At 46.3% G+C, this 16,768-nt stretch overlaps 1 protein-coding gene across 1 annotated transcript; it reads left to right on the forward strand.

Moving 5' to 3' along the window:
• Nucleotides 1-10,443: 10,443 nt before the first annotated feature.
• Nucleotides 10,444-15,396, forward strand: LOC307241363 (neuronal acetylcholine receptor subunit alpha-4-like; the record flags this gene model as incomplete). Its single annotated transcript, XM_080015419.1, has 5 exons — nt 10,444-10,578; nt 11,810-11,854; nt 11,941-12,050; nt 12,735-14,175; nt 15,271-15,396. The coding sequence occupies exons 2-5, from the start codon at nt 11,825-11,827 to the stop codon at nt 15,394-15,396; spliced, it is 1,707 nt and encodes a 568-aa protein (XP_079871545.1). The 5' UTR covers nt 10,444-10,578; nt 11,810-11,824.
• Nucleotides 15,397-16,768: the final 1,372 nt, after the last annotated feature.

Here is a 16,768-nt window from a genome sequence, read left to right on the forward strand (position 1 = left end):
TCTTGTTTTTTGTTTTTTTTTGTCTTTGTTTGGTTTTTATTAGTGCAATATGATAAGGTATACGTAGGTGCAAGTGTCCCTAAAAATCAGGTACTAAAAACCAGAAATGAACAGCAAAAATCGTGACCTGGGCCACTTCTAAATCCCAAATCTAATACACTACATATGCATGTTCTTGGCAATGTGTTGCAATGTGGATGGTGGAAGTCAATGGAAAGAATAGACCTAATTGGCATTTGTTGAGATGATTGTTTCAAGCAGTAAGCGATGGAGCTGGAAGAGCATGAAATGGATAGAGCATGAAATGGATAGAGTTTTCCACCCCAACCGTGTTAAAATAATTAATTATTTAAAAAATACATGTTTTTTAATAATAATGTAATTATCTTTTGAATCCGAATGCAGCAGTGAATATCTAAAAAAAAGTCGATCAATTCTATTTACTTATTGAAAAATATAATGATAGTAAAGGTGATCCTGTGCTTAAAAACTAACGACTGGTTATTTTTGTTGGCTTGAGTCAGGGAGGGGAGAGTAACGCTTTATTAACATCTCGGCCAAAACCTCAGTTCTCTGAACTCCACGGGAATGACGGTTGTTTTGGAGACTGGGGCATTGGGCTGATTGAGACATGAATGAATATGTATGAAAAACTGATGGTAATTCAATCCGAGTGGTTTATTTTAACGAAACAAATGAATGTTATTTACTCACCGGGTTTATATGTAACTATAACTTTCACTGTAGTCCAGGTGCTAAGAGTCCACTAAGAGCAATGACACATAGTTTGACAAAAGATACAACAAAACAAAACAAACAAAAAATAACTTAAGATTAACATAATGTTATAATATACTAATAACTTATATATAATAATAACCTAATAACTTAACTTAAAGGAGTTATGCAGGAAGGTACCCAGTGGTGTCCCGAAAACCCCCCCCAAAAACTGCCTCCCCCCGTCCACCAGCCTTTTTAGCATTTTTATAAAAACTTGGGCTATAAATGAAGCCTCACTTTACACCGAATCCGGAAACGCATCGCAAAGTCGGTTACCTCCCCTAGTGGCTGTCGGATGTCGGAGTTTCTCATCACAAAATATGCTGGAGAAAATGGTATTTTTATTTTTTATTTTTCGAACAAAACAACAAGCAGTTTTCTCATTAACCATATTCCATGGACGAGAGTTCAAAACATCCTTTTTATAGTGTTTGCAAAGTGTGAAAGAAAAAAAAGAGATACACACCGGGAGGAATGAATGGACCTCCAGCGCGTCGCCGTCGTCAGTCGGGTTGGGTGCGAAGCCGGCTCCACAGCCTTTGGCCGAACACAACACAGTGATAATTGATCTTCGACTTTGCCGTTATCAGATTTGAAATTGATATTCCGTCTCGGTGTGGCGTACCGCCACAACTAGATGTCTTCATGCCTGAAATAGTGCATGTAATGCTGATGAGGTGAAGATGGCGATGATATTGACTTTAATTCGGGGGCCGTTAAACTGAAGGCGTGCTCTGCGGGGGGTGGGGGGGGGGGGGGGGGGGCGCAGCAGCACATAAGTATCTGATAGCCATTATGACCCAACGAGCCCGTAACAACCGTGAACACCAAACGGCATCATGGGATATTACGTGGCCCCTGCGCAACACAGGAATCTAATATCACGTCCGAGTTCAGTCCATCAGCTGAGGCAGTCAATGAAAAAAGCAAACAAACACAAAAAAAAACCACACCATTGTACAACAGCTGTGGACGTGGCACCATTTGGCTTTAATGACTTCGCCGGCCACTCATTTCCACCGTCATCTGAATGATATTGATCTCCGACACTCATGGTAATAAAGCCACCGGAAAGCTTGGACCTTGGCGATGACCTTGGTGGAGATTGAATCCATCTCTCCTCCCGGGCCGTCTCGGCGTGCGATCGGCCAACGGCGCGCCGGCGTTTTGCATTTGTTTTTCCTTTCTTCAGAAATCAAAGGGAGGTGGCAGGTGCGTGAGCATTGTGTACACGGCGAACAGATGGCGCCCACCCCTGCAGGCGCCCCGCCTTTGGTGGCACCTGTTTGGCATCGACCCCCCGGGCCGGCACAGGTGGGCTAGGGTTTGCCATCAAAACATGTCAATATTTCCCTTCGCCCCCCCCCCCCCCGGCCTCAAGATGGCTCCGACCGTTACCGCCTCGAAGAGCCACTTCCATCCAATTTGACTTCCCTTCACACGCTGAAGGGAAGCCCCCGAGAGCAGGCGCAAAGCCGACACCTTGGCTCCCTGGAAAACGTCCCCCGATTCATATTCATGGGATTCGGAGCCGTAAAAGCCGATGTGGAACCCCCTTTTCTTTCTAGACGGCTTGTTTTTTTTTTTCCAACCCCTCTCCACAATTGACAGGCGGCGTTATGTTTATGCATGCACGGGGTGAGCCCGGGCGCGGAGCGTGCGGGGGCTTCTGCGCGTCCGAGGGGGTGGACGTATGTCGGCGTTCCAGGAACAGAGAGAGGTGTGTGAATCACTCGGGCAGAGAAAATAGAGAAAGAAAAAAAAACAAAAAACCTCAACCTCAGCGCGAGCCGAGCCCGCGCTGGTGAACACGGGCCGCGGAGCCGGGGGGCCCGGAATCGCTCGGCGCTTGCCGATCAACCGACTCCGGCAACGCTCCGCTAGGTTTTAAGGGGGATCCATCAATAATGGGAGCGATCCGACATGTGTGGCGCAATCCCGCCGTGGCCGCTGTCGGTGTTTCTGATTAGCATGAAATCTATAACTCACCCACAAACTATCCTCGGTGCCGTCGGATTTGGGAGAAGGCAAAGATTCGCGCCCGAAATGCCAATGTCGCTCGGCATTGTCGGGGAGAAGGGTGCGATGTTCTCCTTCTGTTGAGTTTTTCGCCGCTCGGTTTCACCCCGCCAGCGGCGAGAACGGAACAGAGCTACTCGCTTTCCACAATGGTAACTACATCCAGTCAGACAGTCCTCCGCATTTCCCGCAATTCCATAATAACCCTTATACAGTACGTTTGATCGCCAGCGGCCATATTGCCGTACGTGTGGACCGTAAAACGTCACGGAGGCTTGATTGACACCCTTCACACTCTAATGAGTGCTGTAGCAGCATATGGATGGACTGGAATAGCATCATGTCGCACGGGGGCGTCACGCCCCTTCAAGGTGGGTGACTTTAGATATCTGGATTTTATTTATTTATTTATTTATTTTATTACTTTTATTTTTTGGACTGTGTAGTTATGATCATTTTTTATTATGAGTCAAAGGTAATTCTTCTAATTATGTCGTCGATCATACTTCAAAAAGTCACACAAGCCCTTTCCCTGCGGTGTTGGTTTCTGACAGCAGGTAGGCAGCGGCCTTAGCGAGTCCGCTTGTCATACGCCGCTTTGGGCTTTGAGAGTAGTTTGAAAACGTCGCTAACGTCGTGTTGGAGTAAGAAAAATTAATCCGTACAAAGGGAACGTCGTTCGCCGCTTACGCTGCGCGCCGCCGGGTTCCTCGCACGTCGGACGACCCGTCAGACGCGACGGAGGCGGACAGAAAAACGCTTCTTCAGTCTTCAACTGGAAATAGGTGAAATAAGAGAAATTAAGGGAAATTGAGGAAACATGCGTCCTGCATGCACACGCTCCGGCTCCGCTGCCCAGTGCTAGTCCACCCCCCCCCCCCCCACTGTAGTTATTAACCCCACTCCACCCTCCCACCCCAGAATTTTGGCTGCATGACGCCCCTGATGTCGCTCCATTTTTCCTGCACGAAGCATTTTATTCCCGTCGCTTATTCCTGTTTGCGTGGTGTGTGTTGCCACGCACACACACACAAACAGACATGTGCACGCACACACGCGCACACGCCTGCAGGTAATTAAGGGTCTGCGGCTCAGGGCTGGTGGCAGCAGCGGTCCACAGGGAGGCCGTGGTCACGACGTCCCAATTCTGAATTAACCCATCCAACCAAACTGTCAGCTGCTGGGACCGCAACGGGGTGCGGGAGGTCACGCTGCCTCCGTGACACGCTCATCAGCAACCCCCCCCCCGTCCCCCGTGCCCGCGGAATCCCAACCCTTCCCTCTGCGATCGGGGCCGGGGGTTGAATTATTGAGAAGGCTCCTCCGAACAAGACGTGAATCCCATCCCTGAACCCCCAAGAGCCAAGAGCTCACAGACGGCCCCGTGGTCCGAAATGTGACTTTCTGTGTGTGTGTGTGTGTGTGTGTGTGTGTGTGCGTGTTTCCACAGGCCTCAGATCAAGCTGTTCAAGAAGATGCCGTCTTTATATTCTGAGTATGTACGACGGCCGACCTTCTTTCAATGGGCAATATTTGAGGTTTTTTCCAAAAGTCCATCGCGAGCATCTGCCCTGTGGAATCTCTTCATCTGTCACGTCACGGTTAGTCATCACTGAGTCGAGAGGGAGAGAGAGAAAGACAAAGTCTTTGATAAGGTAAAAAAATAAAAATCAATATGTCCATTGTGGAGGTTTTTGTTTTCTCCATTTTTTCCTCTTCCGTCCTCCCATGTCAGGTGAACCGAAACCAGAGACACATCTGCTGATGCCCTGCCGGGGTGCGGCAGGGCATCGTGTCTTCCGTCGTCGATAAATAAAGAAAAGAAAAGGAAAACGAAAAGGAGAGAAGACTCTCTCCTCCGACTCGGAAGCTCTTTGGTAAAATACGCCGCATTCCAAAGTCCAAGGCTGCTGGGTTTTTTTTTCATATAAGTGTCTAAGCCCTCCCTCCCTCCCCCCTTTGGTTACCTCCCTCTCACTTGACATCGCGTCACATCACCGTCACTCAGGTTATTGCCGGATGAATACATATACACACACACACAGACACACACATACACACACACACACACATATATATACAGTATATATATATATATATACATATATTTATATATATATATATCTACATACATATTTATAAAAGCATGTCTGTACCCGCCTCCCGGGAAACGGAACTATCGCCTCAATGGATTTTTAACCTTGGTGGTAAACACTGCGCACGATGCCAAACACATAAAAGAAAAGAGAGAGAGAGAGAGAGAGAGAGAAAGAGGGACAGTGGAGCACAGAGAGGTCCCTGGAAAAGTAAAAAAATTGAAATAAATAAATTCCTCCACCATGACTTGAGACCTTGCTTGATAATAAAAAAAACGGAAAAAATAAGTTTTTCCAGTCAACGGAAGCAGCGGGTGTATTTTTTATCTTTTGTCTTTGGGAGGGAATACGATGATGAAGATGGAGATGATGATGATGATAATGATGATGCGGACACCAGGGTGAAAGGAGTCCAAGAAGGGGGCACATGAGTCACTGGTGTTACTACGAGGCTGGAATTGCACGGGAAGAAAAGGCCGCGCACACACACACACACGCACGCATGCACGCACGCACGCGCGCACACACACACACACACACACACACGCGCACACACATGCATGCACATGCACACACACAGACACACACATGCGAACACACGCATACACACGCGTGCATGCTCACACACACACACACACACACACACACACACAAACACATACACACAAACTGTACACACACACACACACACACACACACACAGGGCAGCTTACACACCCCGTCATCAACACATAAATAAATATTCAGCCAATACATCGACCCCCCCCAGCGATGGTTGCCATGTTCACAGAATTATAGATTGATGCATCCGCGTCGTCTTTCTCTGTTCCTTTCTGTTTGATAGCAACGATCTCTCCAAAGTTCAGCCCGAAAGCGAAAAAAGGGAGCGAGCGAGAGAAACGAGGGAGAGAAAGACAAAGAGAGAGAGAGAGAGAGAGAGAACAAAAGCCAGTGGGGTGAAAGGGGAAAAAAACAGGTAGGAGGGAAAGAGGGAGTGCAAACACAGAGCGAGGGAGAGAGGTAGCGAGAGAGAGGTGGAGGGAGGGAGTGATGTGAGAGGATGAGGAGGCGGAGATATATAGAGAGAGAGAGAGAGGGAGGGAGAGAGAGAGAGAGAGAGAAAGAAAGGAAGGGAGGGAGCAGGAGGAGGAGAGGACAGAGCCACACTTGGTTTTGAAGGCTTCCAGGAGAGCGGGGAGGAAGAGGAGGAGGAGGAGGAGGAGGAGGAGGAGGAGGAGGGACTCTGTGTGTAGTGCGGGATCATTGAAACCAGGTTGGGGTGATCAGAAGGAGAGAGAGAGAGAGAGAGAGAGAGAGAGAGAGAGAGAGAGAGAGATGGAGGGATGGAGGGGACTGGAAGAGACCACATCGCCGCCTCCCCGAGGGAATCCCGTCTGACCGCCCCGTCGAGCTGATCATCCCGGGGATTTGAATTCAGACAACAAAAAACTGTGGGATGATGAAGCTCTGGCACTGAAGGAGGCACGATGGACGTAGCCGTGTCCAGGTGTTTAGCTGTGATGGCCGTACTTTTTATCACCCAACCCTCCCACGGTAGGTTTATTTGGAGCTATTCGGCTGAAGTTGATATGCCTTATGATAACAATACCTGCATCGTGAGGAATGCTATTGATTTCAATGTGAAATGTGTCAAAAGCCTGTGAAGCCCTTTGGGGTCTGTGCTGTGAGAGACTGGGCTGCAGAAATGAACTTGACTAGACTTCATCGTACCTGTATGCCTCTGAGGGCAAAATTGATCCAAAAAAATAATAAGAAGAAGAATGGAAAAAAGAAAAAAATCAAAAATCTTGAAACCCTGGATTCGGTGCGCGCGCACCGGAGTTTGAGGATGTGCTGTTTCGGCTCTGTTGCTCCTCCGCCTTCCTGGCTTTGGATGCGGCGTCACTTGGCCCGATGAGGAAATCTGTGTTTGCTGCTCATGCACAATTGGCCCGATGAAAGTGCATTAATCAAAACGGGGACAGATCTGGGTTCGTTCCGGTGGCACCGACACCGGATACCCAATCTGGAGCAAACCTTGCCAGGTAATAACTGTTTAATTAGATTTGTTTTAATTGCATCAGCATTATTTTAATTGCAGCACTGTCTGGTGAATATCAAATGATGGCGAATAGATTACCACGGGAAGGGAAGGGAAGGAGGCCTCCCCGGTGCTTTAGGTCAGGAATAAAGATCCCCAAAAGCCTGTTTTATCATTTGTGCGATGCTTTGCTGTGTGGGGGTGTCTATCCATGTCATTTGCTTTGCGATCTCGAAGCAAAACAATACCTATAAAAGAGATGGGAACCCTTCAAAACCCCTCTTTGCAGCGTCTGAGAAAATTCTATTCATAAACCATCGAGCTACAAATTTTCAAAAGACTTCAGCCAGGCGAACAACACCTTTCCCGGCACCTTTACGGCTTCGGGGGCGTCCGCGGTGTTATCTCCTACACCTCCACCGCCACTGGTAGAGCTTTGACCCAGAATATTTTCCTCGCCAGCAACCTGACATCTCCCTCCCCGATATCCTTGTTAGCTAGTAGTTTCCGGGGAGTGTCGGAACCCACGCGTCAGAACAAACGCAATCCCAGCCAAAGGAGCCATCCGTCACTTTCACACCCTTCCACCGAAGAAAAAAAAACAAAAACAACTTTTTGAGACGGCTCAAGGTTGCCGGAGCGTCTTCGGTGAAAATGGATTCAGGTGCAAAACAGGAAGCGGGTGGGAGCGGAGCGGTGGGTAGTGTGGTGGTGGGGAGACTAAATATGTCCATTTAATAAGATATTGATCCTAAGCCTTTAAAATATTGAATCGGATGCCAGATTTCAGGCCAGTGAAGGACAGCCCCCATCAGCCGTGATTGAGTGGATGGGACCCCGAGAGTAGGGCCGACGGCATGCCAACTACACCTGCGTCCCCGGCGGGGGATGGGGGCGCAGCCTCCCACGTCCACAGACAGACGGACAGATACAAAGATGGATAGACGGACAGATAGGTACCACCAATCATTGCCAGGGGTCAAATGCACACTTAAACACAATCCCCAGACGGCGTCCACTATGAATCAACAGTCCTGGAGATGCTTGAATAAATCATGGCCAGCGATACATTACTGTGCCAACACATTACCCAAACACAAGCACAATGCCCCCGGCTGAAAACGATATATCTAATTGACGCAAATATAAGAGACATCAACCCTCCTCTCTTAATTGTCCCTGGACCTTGTTAGGTCATCTTCTGTGCTATGTGAGATGATTCTTGAGAGGGGGTTGTGTATGTGTGTGTGTGTGTGTGTGTGTGTGTGGGGGAGGTGTTGTAATTGAGTTCCTATGTCAGAGCCCGACGGCAGGAAGACAGGAGGACACAGGGAGGGAACTGAGCGCGTCCCTGAGACGTCTGGCCGGCCTCGCAGCGTCAGCAGCACCTCCCCACACAGAGGCACAATGGGCGTCCCCTTTCTCTTTTCCACCCGCCGCGGGTCTTTTCCATCCGCCGTCCGTCTCTCTCTCCAATCTCCCGGATCTCATGTAACCCTACGCTGCCCGCGCCACAATAGAGGTCACCGTCTCCTGGTATTACACTCTGTACCTCCGCGAGGGCGGCGCGGCGGCAGCTCCTTGCGCTGCGCAGGCGGAATGGGACGAGCGTCTTCAGGATGGGCACAGGTTCTAGAAATGTAAGGCAAGAAAGTCGATGTCAACTCAGCCCTAATGCAGGGGGTAGTAGCTCAGGCGATAGAGCAGTTCATCTTGTGATTGGAGGATTGTTGGTTTGATTCCCAGCTGGTAGCATACAGAAGTGTCCCTGAGCTACTCCCCAGGGGCCGCCATATGGGTGGCAGCCCACTGCCCCTAGATAGGTTAGATACTAATCCTAGCATCTGACCTATCTAGTAATAAAGTGTACATTATTATAACCAACATTCAAAATGTCAAGCTCTGAAACGGTCAACCGACAGTACCTAAACAAAATGTGGATGTGATTATCCATGCCGGCATATCCACCCACTGTGGAAAAAAACTTCTGCCTCATTGCAACCGAGCTACTAAAGCCTTTTGACAACAAGTCTCTTGAGAAAGTCTATGACCTCAAAACTTTCTTTGAAGTGGTCTCTATGGTAATTTTCCTCTCTATCCAGTCTACGTGGGCTAATTGTGTCGGTGAGGTTCGGGTTTGTTTATCATTCGTTTCCAGGTGTTGATAATACGTGATGTTCAATGAGACGCGAAATTGGCTAGGGGGTGGCCTTTACGGTAATAGATGACAAAATGCAACTCCAGTCCTCCAGGTCCGTAGAGATCTTATTCCTAACGTGTACAAAATACATTCACGATAGGTGATATAACAATAACATTTGCTATATGGGATAATGCACAGCCAAATGATTCCTGAACAGGGTGATCAGGACCCTGACCCGAGGCAGAATAGTCTTGTGATTGCAAACTATCACTTCATTTCATGAAGTGATAGTTTGCAATAATAACCGGCTGTCTGCAGATGATCCTGATTATTACACGGCTACTACATAAATAAAATAAGACATTGAGACGGAATATTGATTTTAAATTATTTTATAACTAGTATGGCCTGGTTTAAGAGCGTAACAAAGAGAAATAGTCCATAAATGATGCAGAGCATACGGAGCTAGTTCTGTCAGACAACTTGACGGCGCCACGTGCTTCAACGCCATTATGAGCCGGCCTATTTAAGCAGTCAGTCCCTCCTGCTCTACCTGCTTTGCTTCCCGCTTGCTTGCTGCATTATAACGCTCCCTCCACCTCCTCTGCATTGGGCTCTGCTCTTCTATCCAGTAGGGGATTCGAGCTCATCACTCCTGTATTTCTCGCTCACTAAGTGCCTGTGTTTGTTGTACACCTCACCGGGAGTGATGAGCAGTAGAGCCCGGAGGCCCAAACTCAAACGACGTAAAATAAATATAGATCATTTTAGAGTAAATCTCAGGGTTTTCTGTCAGAACAATATAGTCATTCGCTTTCCAAAAAAAAAAGTAAATGTATTCAATCTTGGCGAAATGCGAAATTGGACATATCCGCATACCTTCGTCAAAGTCTTCCATTGCAGTTTCAATGTTGCATCACGAGATGTATGTGAATCCAGACGTGGTCGCCCGTGACAACGGTCATTATTAACACACGGCGGCCATGATTCGGAAATAGTTGTCGATTGTGTACTTCATAGAGTCATGTAATAAACATTGTTATAACGTTTATATTTCAAGCATTCGTATTGTGCTTGTGTAGAAGAGCACAATTGAGGCAGATATAATCAAATCCAATCAAATCTAATCAGGTTCATATAAAAATCATTAGCATTTCCCCACATGGATGAGAGACACAAATGGCATAAAAAAAACGTTAATCAACGAGCGATTGCAATTAAATCTGGCGTCAAACTCGTTTCAAATCCATGATGATCAGGCATCATGACTAAGTCCTGCGTGTACGTTTTTTCCCTTATTCCGTCTGAGTTCCTCAACATGATCCATCTCTTCTTTCCTGCCTTCAGTCTGGGCTCAAGCTGGAGCTCGCGCCCATGCTGAGGAGAGGCTGCTCAAGGACCTTTTCGCCAGCTACAATAAGCTGTCCCGTCCCGTCGCCAACATCACCGACGTGGTGCTGGTCCACTTCGGCCTGTCAATCGCCCAGCTCATAGATGTGGTGAGTATGGCTTGATAGGGGTTTGAGGGGTGTGCCGTTAAAACCCTATCACAGCATGTGATGCCTCAGGAAGTCTAAAAATATATATTATATATAAAAATATATATAAAATACATTTATTAAACAGGAGAGTTGGTTCACGAAATGTAATTTAACCAGTTCAGCTTCATTTTGATCTGCTTACAACACAGTCAATTAATTATATTATATAATTATAGAACCCAGAATCATGATTGTGGCGCCTCCCCTTGCGGCTGCCTGCGTGAGCACCTTGTGTCGATTACGCACATTTTGGTATGTTTTAGTATTTTTACAGCTTATAGAGCTTATTGTGCGTAATCACCAGGTGTCATGACATTTCACTGCATATGTATGACCGTATGTATATGTATGTGACAAATAATCTCTTGAACTTGAACTTGAACTTGAAAATACATTTATTAAACCCCAGTTCTTTGTTAGCCCAATCAACAGGTCTCCTCTCATTTGATTTAAGTTTCCCCGAATGCTTTGTCATCAGCCTTGTCTCTGAAGAGGGCTGGAAAACAAAATAAAATCTAATAGAGTTCCAGTCAGAGTTGGCCCAGGTTTGATGAAGATTCTGGATTGCAGCCAATCATCTTTAACCTTTCATTTGCATACACTCGCCCCTAGTCAGTCTGAGGTAAAAAGCATGCCTCCGTATGATAATTATATGATATAAAAACGATTGATTGATGACAAAAAAAATTGATGGTATTTCTTATCTGTATTCCTGTGTATACGATCCTGATGTTGGCGTAGTGTCCTTCCGGGCCACACACACACACACACACACACACACACACACACACACACACACACACACACACACACACACGTCTAGTGGTGAGCGTTAACTGTGGAAGCACACAGTGTCCTGTTTCTTGTGTTTGTTGAGACAGAAGTGCTTTTGACAGCGTGGCATTTCAGGGGAATACTTCCCAGCAGAGCTAGCGAGACATGGTGAAAATACAGTAGGAAACCATCATGTGTGCGGCAAGACGCCTAGTTTACACCCGCAGCATGGGAAAATGTGTCGGTTTTTTCGCCCCGGGAAGATTCATGAATAATTTGATTTTTGAGCCCAGCTTGTTGAGGAGCCCCGATCATTAAAGGTGAATGATTTTTCATCTAAAATGAAAGAATGTACAACAAAATAAAGTACAATCAAACTGATGACTAACACAAACATCTCTCTTTATGAAATAAGGATGAGAAGAACCAGATGATGACGACAAATGTCTGGGTGAAGCAAGTATGCAACGGTTAAACCAAATATAATACACATAACCTGCATGGAACGCAGAAAAATGCTGCAATATAACGTACTTTCACTGACAGGAATGGAATGACTACAAACTGCGCTGGAACCCCGAGGAATACGAGAACGTCACCTCCATCCGCATTCCATCCGAGATAATTTGGAGGCCGGACATAGTTCTCTACAACAAGTGAGGACCTATTGTAACGCTTTCAAAAACCTTTACGAGCGGTTCTTTCTCAAACTGTAATTTGGGTCCAAAGATCCTGTTGTTTGTGCCAAGTGTTTTTGCCCGGTGTCAAAGTCATAAATTGATTAGGCGGAGGGAAAAGTAAACACGGTTAGACCGTAATGGATCTGGTTATGAAGCGACGCTCGCCACACCGAGCAAAGCCACGCATTAAGCATTAAGGAAATGGAAGACGAGATGCAATCAGAGGAGCCTCAAAGGGGGCACAATTATTTAAATACTTTGGGTGATTCCACGAGGCATCTACACATGTTACAGTTCAAAAAAGGAAAAGGTCATTATAAAGAACAGAACAAATAAACATTATGACAGATTTAGGGTTCTGTGTCATTTTCCACTTTGCCATATGATCGTACAGTCATTAAAACGCTGCAAATACTGTTCTTTGGATAGAGCTCGAGTAAAAAGCTCATTCAATTATTTACATTTTCAGTTAAATTGTTGTTGTGACGACATGTTGAGCAATTTAAAAAAAAACAGGTTTAATGAATTCAGTCTTCTTTTTCATTTTTCACATTACTGCATGTGATATATGCAGGTTGTAATATACGTTGGCCGCTTGTGATTTGTGATAATTGCAGATTGTGGCTCTTGTCCTCTTACCTTTTCCTGTCTCCTCTGCAGCGCTGACGGTGATTTCGCCGTGACGCACCTGACCAAGGCCCACCTGTTCCACGACGGGTGGATAAAGTGGATGCCTCCGGCCATCTACAAGTCCTCGTGCAGCATCGACGTCACCTTCTTCCCGTTCGACCAGCAAAACTGCAAAATGAAGTTCGGCTCGTGGACGTACGACCGCGCCAAGATCGACCTGATCAGCATGGCCAACCACGTGGACCAGATGGACTACTGGGAAAGCGGCGAGTGGGTCATCATGAACGCGGTGGGGAAGTACAACACCAAAAAGTACGAGTGCTGCACCGAGATCTATCCGGACATTACCTACTACTTCATCATCCGGAGGCTTCCCCTGTTCTACACCATCAACCTCATCATCCCCTGTCTTCTCATCTCCTGTTTGACCGTGCTGGTCTTCTATTTGCCGTCACAGTGCGGGGAGAAGATCACTCTTTGCATCTCGGTGTTGCTGTCCCTGACCGTCTTCCTGCTTCTCATCACGGAGATCATACCATCCACCTCCCTGGTGATTCCGCTCATTGGCGAGTACTTGCTTTTCACCATGATCTTCGTCACGCTGTCCATCATCATCACCGTCTTTGTGCTGAACGTACATCACCGATCACCGCAGACCCACGGCATGCCTCACTGGGTCCGAAGGGTGTTTCTGGACCTGGTGCCCCGCTTCCTCTTCATGAAGCGGCCGCCGGCCACGGCCAAGGAGAACTGCAAGAAGCTCATCGAGATGATGCACCGGCCGACCGTGATATCCGCGACGGTCGGCTCCCAGGCCTTTTGGGCGGGGATAGAGTCCGGGTTGGGACGCATGGGCCAGCGAGTGGAGCTACTGCCGACAACTCCGTCCGATAGCCCGAATGTTCTCGTCTTCTCCCCTTCCCCCTCCTCTTCGCCCCTCGTGGGCCTCAACCTGAAGGACCACCCGCTCAAGTCCCAGCTCTCGAGCCGCTCGCCCTCCAGCCAGTATTCGGGGCTCCCAGAGCAGTCGCTGTGTGGGGGCAACTCCTCAGTCTCGTCCTCCTCCCCAACGTCATCTGTCGTGGCCCCCGCCGTGGCGCTTGCCCCCCTTTGCAGCAAGTCTAAGGACGGGTCAAAGACACTGCCGCAAAATGGCCGCTCCCTTAGTGGGGAGCGCATGTGTGACAACCAGAGCGAACTGCCGCAGAGAGCCGACCATCGCTGTCGCTCCAGCTCTGTCCAGTACTGCTGCCTGCATGACGAGGACACTGGAGCCAAAGGGATGGGTGGGAGGCCAAGGAAACAGACCCTCAAAGACTGCCTAGCAGAGACCTCCACTGCAGATCGCTCTAAAGACCCAAGATGCCAGTGGGACACTACAGTTGCCACTATTTCCCCAGCTGTGCAACGCGCCATAGAAGGAGTTCAGTACATTGCTGACCATCTCAGGGCAGAGGACACCGACTTCTCGGTGAGTTGTGAGACCTGACGTCAGGGTGTCAACGGATCTTTGCGTCTTAATGGCTCTTTGTTCCCTTACTAATCCCTTTAGGAGACGAGCTGTAACTATAGGAAAAAAGAGCAGTGGTGGAACGGAAGCGCCAGTCCGCGTCCGGGTAACACTTTGGCATTTGTGAGTTGGCACGTCCACGCTCAAATGTCAGTTTAGTTTCGAATTGTGATTGGTGGCAGATGAAAGCCCATCGTTTCTGCGTGGGAGTCTGCTGAAAACCATCATAGGATGCATCGATGTATCCTAGAGCCAAAGCAGTTTCTGTGGCTGGCCTAAGCTTCTCTCCTCCCCTGGAGAATTAGGATTTTAGCATTTTAGTTTAAATCTGGCCTAAATGAATCTGCCTAGCTGGCATATATCGTGACACAAACTGATCGATCCAATACATAATTGCACCAAAAAATTAGACAAAGTAGATCGTTTTACATTGTTTTTGCTTCTCAGACTTATTTCAGACAATACCTCATTGTTTCTTCCAATAAAGAAGATAACCATAAGGTAATGGTCCTTCAGGTACAGTGTGGCTTGATGGGTTGGTGCTCTGTAGCATATTGAGTACTTCCCAATGTCTATCAACATAAAGAGTTACTTGACACAAAATTGAATGCATGTTTCAAGTCGGGCAACCAATAAGCGGAAAATTGCTTTTCAGCGACGGGTGTAGCGAATCAGGGTTTACTGCTGAGTCACAGCAAATTTGAAGGGCTTATCTCTGACCAGTCACATTAGAGCAAGTGCAGCTGGTTTAAAACAAGGACTTGGCCAAACCACTTACCAAGGAGATAAAAAAAACAATGCAACAACCCCAAACTGAAGCTCCTGCTGTAGGCAGCAGGGTCCTGAATTGTTTGACCTTGAATTTTTCATAAGCACGACAAGGGGACGGCTGACTGACATTTAGGAGATAGCGTCCCCGTAATGAAAAGAATCAGTCACTCGAGCGAAATCAATCAAGGGTGGAGATTGACAGCTGGTGAAAAGAAAAGGGTGGTCTGGTGCGAGCCTCCAAACGTCCGTCTCATCTCTGTGGTGCCTCTCTCTTTTCTCCGCCAGGTGAAGGAGGACTGGAAGTACGTGGCCATGGTCATCGACAGAATATTCCTCTGGATGTTTGTGCTGGTGTGTATTCTGGGGTCGGTGGGCCTCTTTCTTCCACCTTGGCTGGCCGGGATGATTTAAAATTTGATGTGCGTTGTAAGCAGCTCATCCACGCCGCCTGTTACCGTGATGTACACTTTGTAAAGACTGTCCGTTGCAGCGTCTTACTGTTATATACTGTTATATACACTCTGTGGTTCGGTTTATACTTTGTTTTCGACAAATGAGCCACGACAAGTCCTTGCCGTTCCCATGCTGTTATATCATCAAAATGCTTCTCGACAAGACCCAGAGTGAAATTTCTTTCCACGACTCCAGCGGGTGCATCAATTCTTTATGAGGGCAAAAGGCCAACCGTGGAAAATATCTATCCTCACCACTCGATTTTGACTGTACGGCTGGAGCTGTCAACCCCAAGAATAATGGTGTAAGACGCCAATACAAAGAAAATACGGCAAAGCAGTGTTTCACATGTGTCAACAGGGCATTTTCAGCTTTTAATATATATCTCTAATATATAAATATATATATTATATATATAATTATACATGATCTTTTATTTATATATACACATATACATAAATATACAGTATATAATATACATAAAGATACAGATACAATTGTATATCTATAAACCTATCTGTCCATATATGCTGTATATGCTACATATATACTGTATATATGTATATACACTGTACATGCTATATACATATATATACTATATATGCTGTGTATATATAAATATATATATATATATATATATATATATAGCTGAAATAGGTTTATCTGGTTTTCACTGTAGATTGATATCAGGTTTGTGTATAGACTTAACAAGGTTTTTTCACTTATTTGTTGTCTTGATAAATAAATCGCTGTAAAAATGTCAAAAACACTGCATAATTCCAGGTTTGGACATAGACAGTATTTGTGTAGATAGATTGTGAATGGTAAAGCTAGAAGAATAGCACAGTTGATCATGGAGTAGCTGGTTAATGTAAAATAGACATTGCTCATTTGCAACCTGTTTCTTAATTAAACGTACTTAGTAATAGTATTGATTTGATTCTCAGTTCTTTTGACCTTCAACCTTTTTTTTATCTGAACAAATTTCAACTTAAATTAGGATTAATTGCACCCTGAAATTAAACACATACTGTATATATATTTGTAATTATATATACATCATTTGTATGCAAATTATATATTTGTAAACAAATGATGTTGAGGTGATTTGTATGCAGTTGAACAATGCTGATGACGTGACATTCTTCAAACTCGCCTTCTGTGGTTTTGTGGAACGGAAATGTACTGGAAACCATTCCCCAAACAGCTCCAAATCAATATTACAACCGATTAGATCAGCGTTCAAAATGTGCAAAGACGTTTTGAAAAAGCGGCCAGACTAAGGTTATTACTAATATTGAAAACCTTTTATTTCCTAAATATATTAAGC

Source organism: Zeus faber, assembly GCF_960531495.2.
Source record: "Zeus faber genome assembly, chromosome: 15".
In the NCBI taxonomy this organism is placed as follows: domain Eukaryota; kingdom Metazoa; phylum Chordata; class Actinopteri; order Zeiformes; family Zeidae; genus Zeus; species Zeus faber.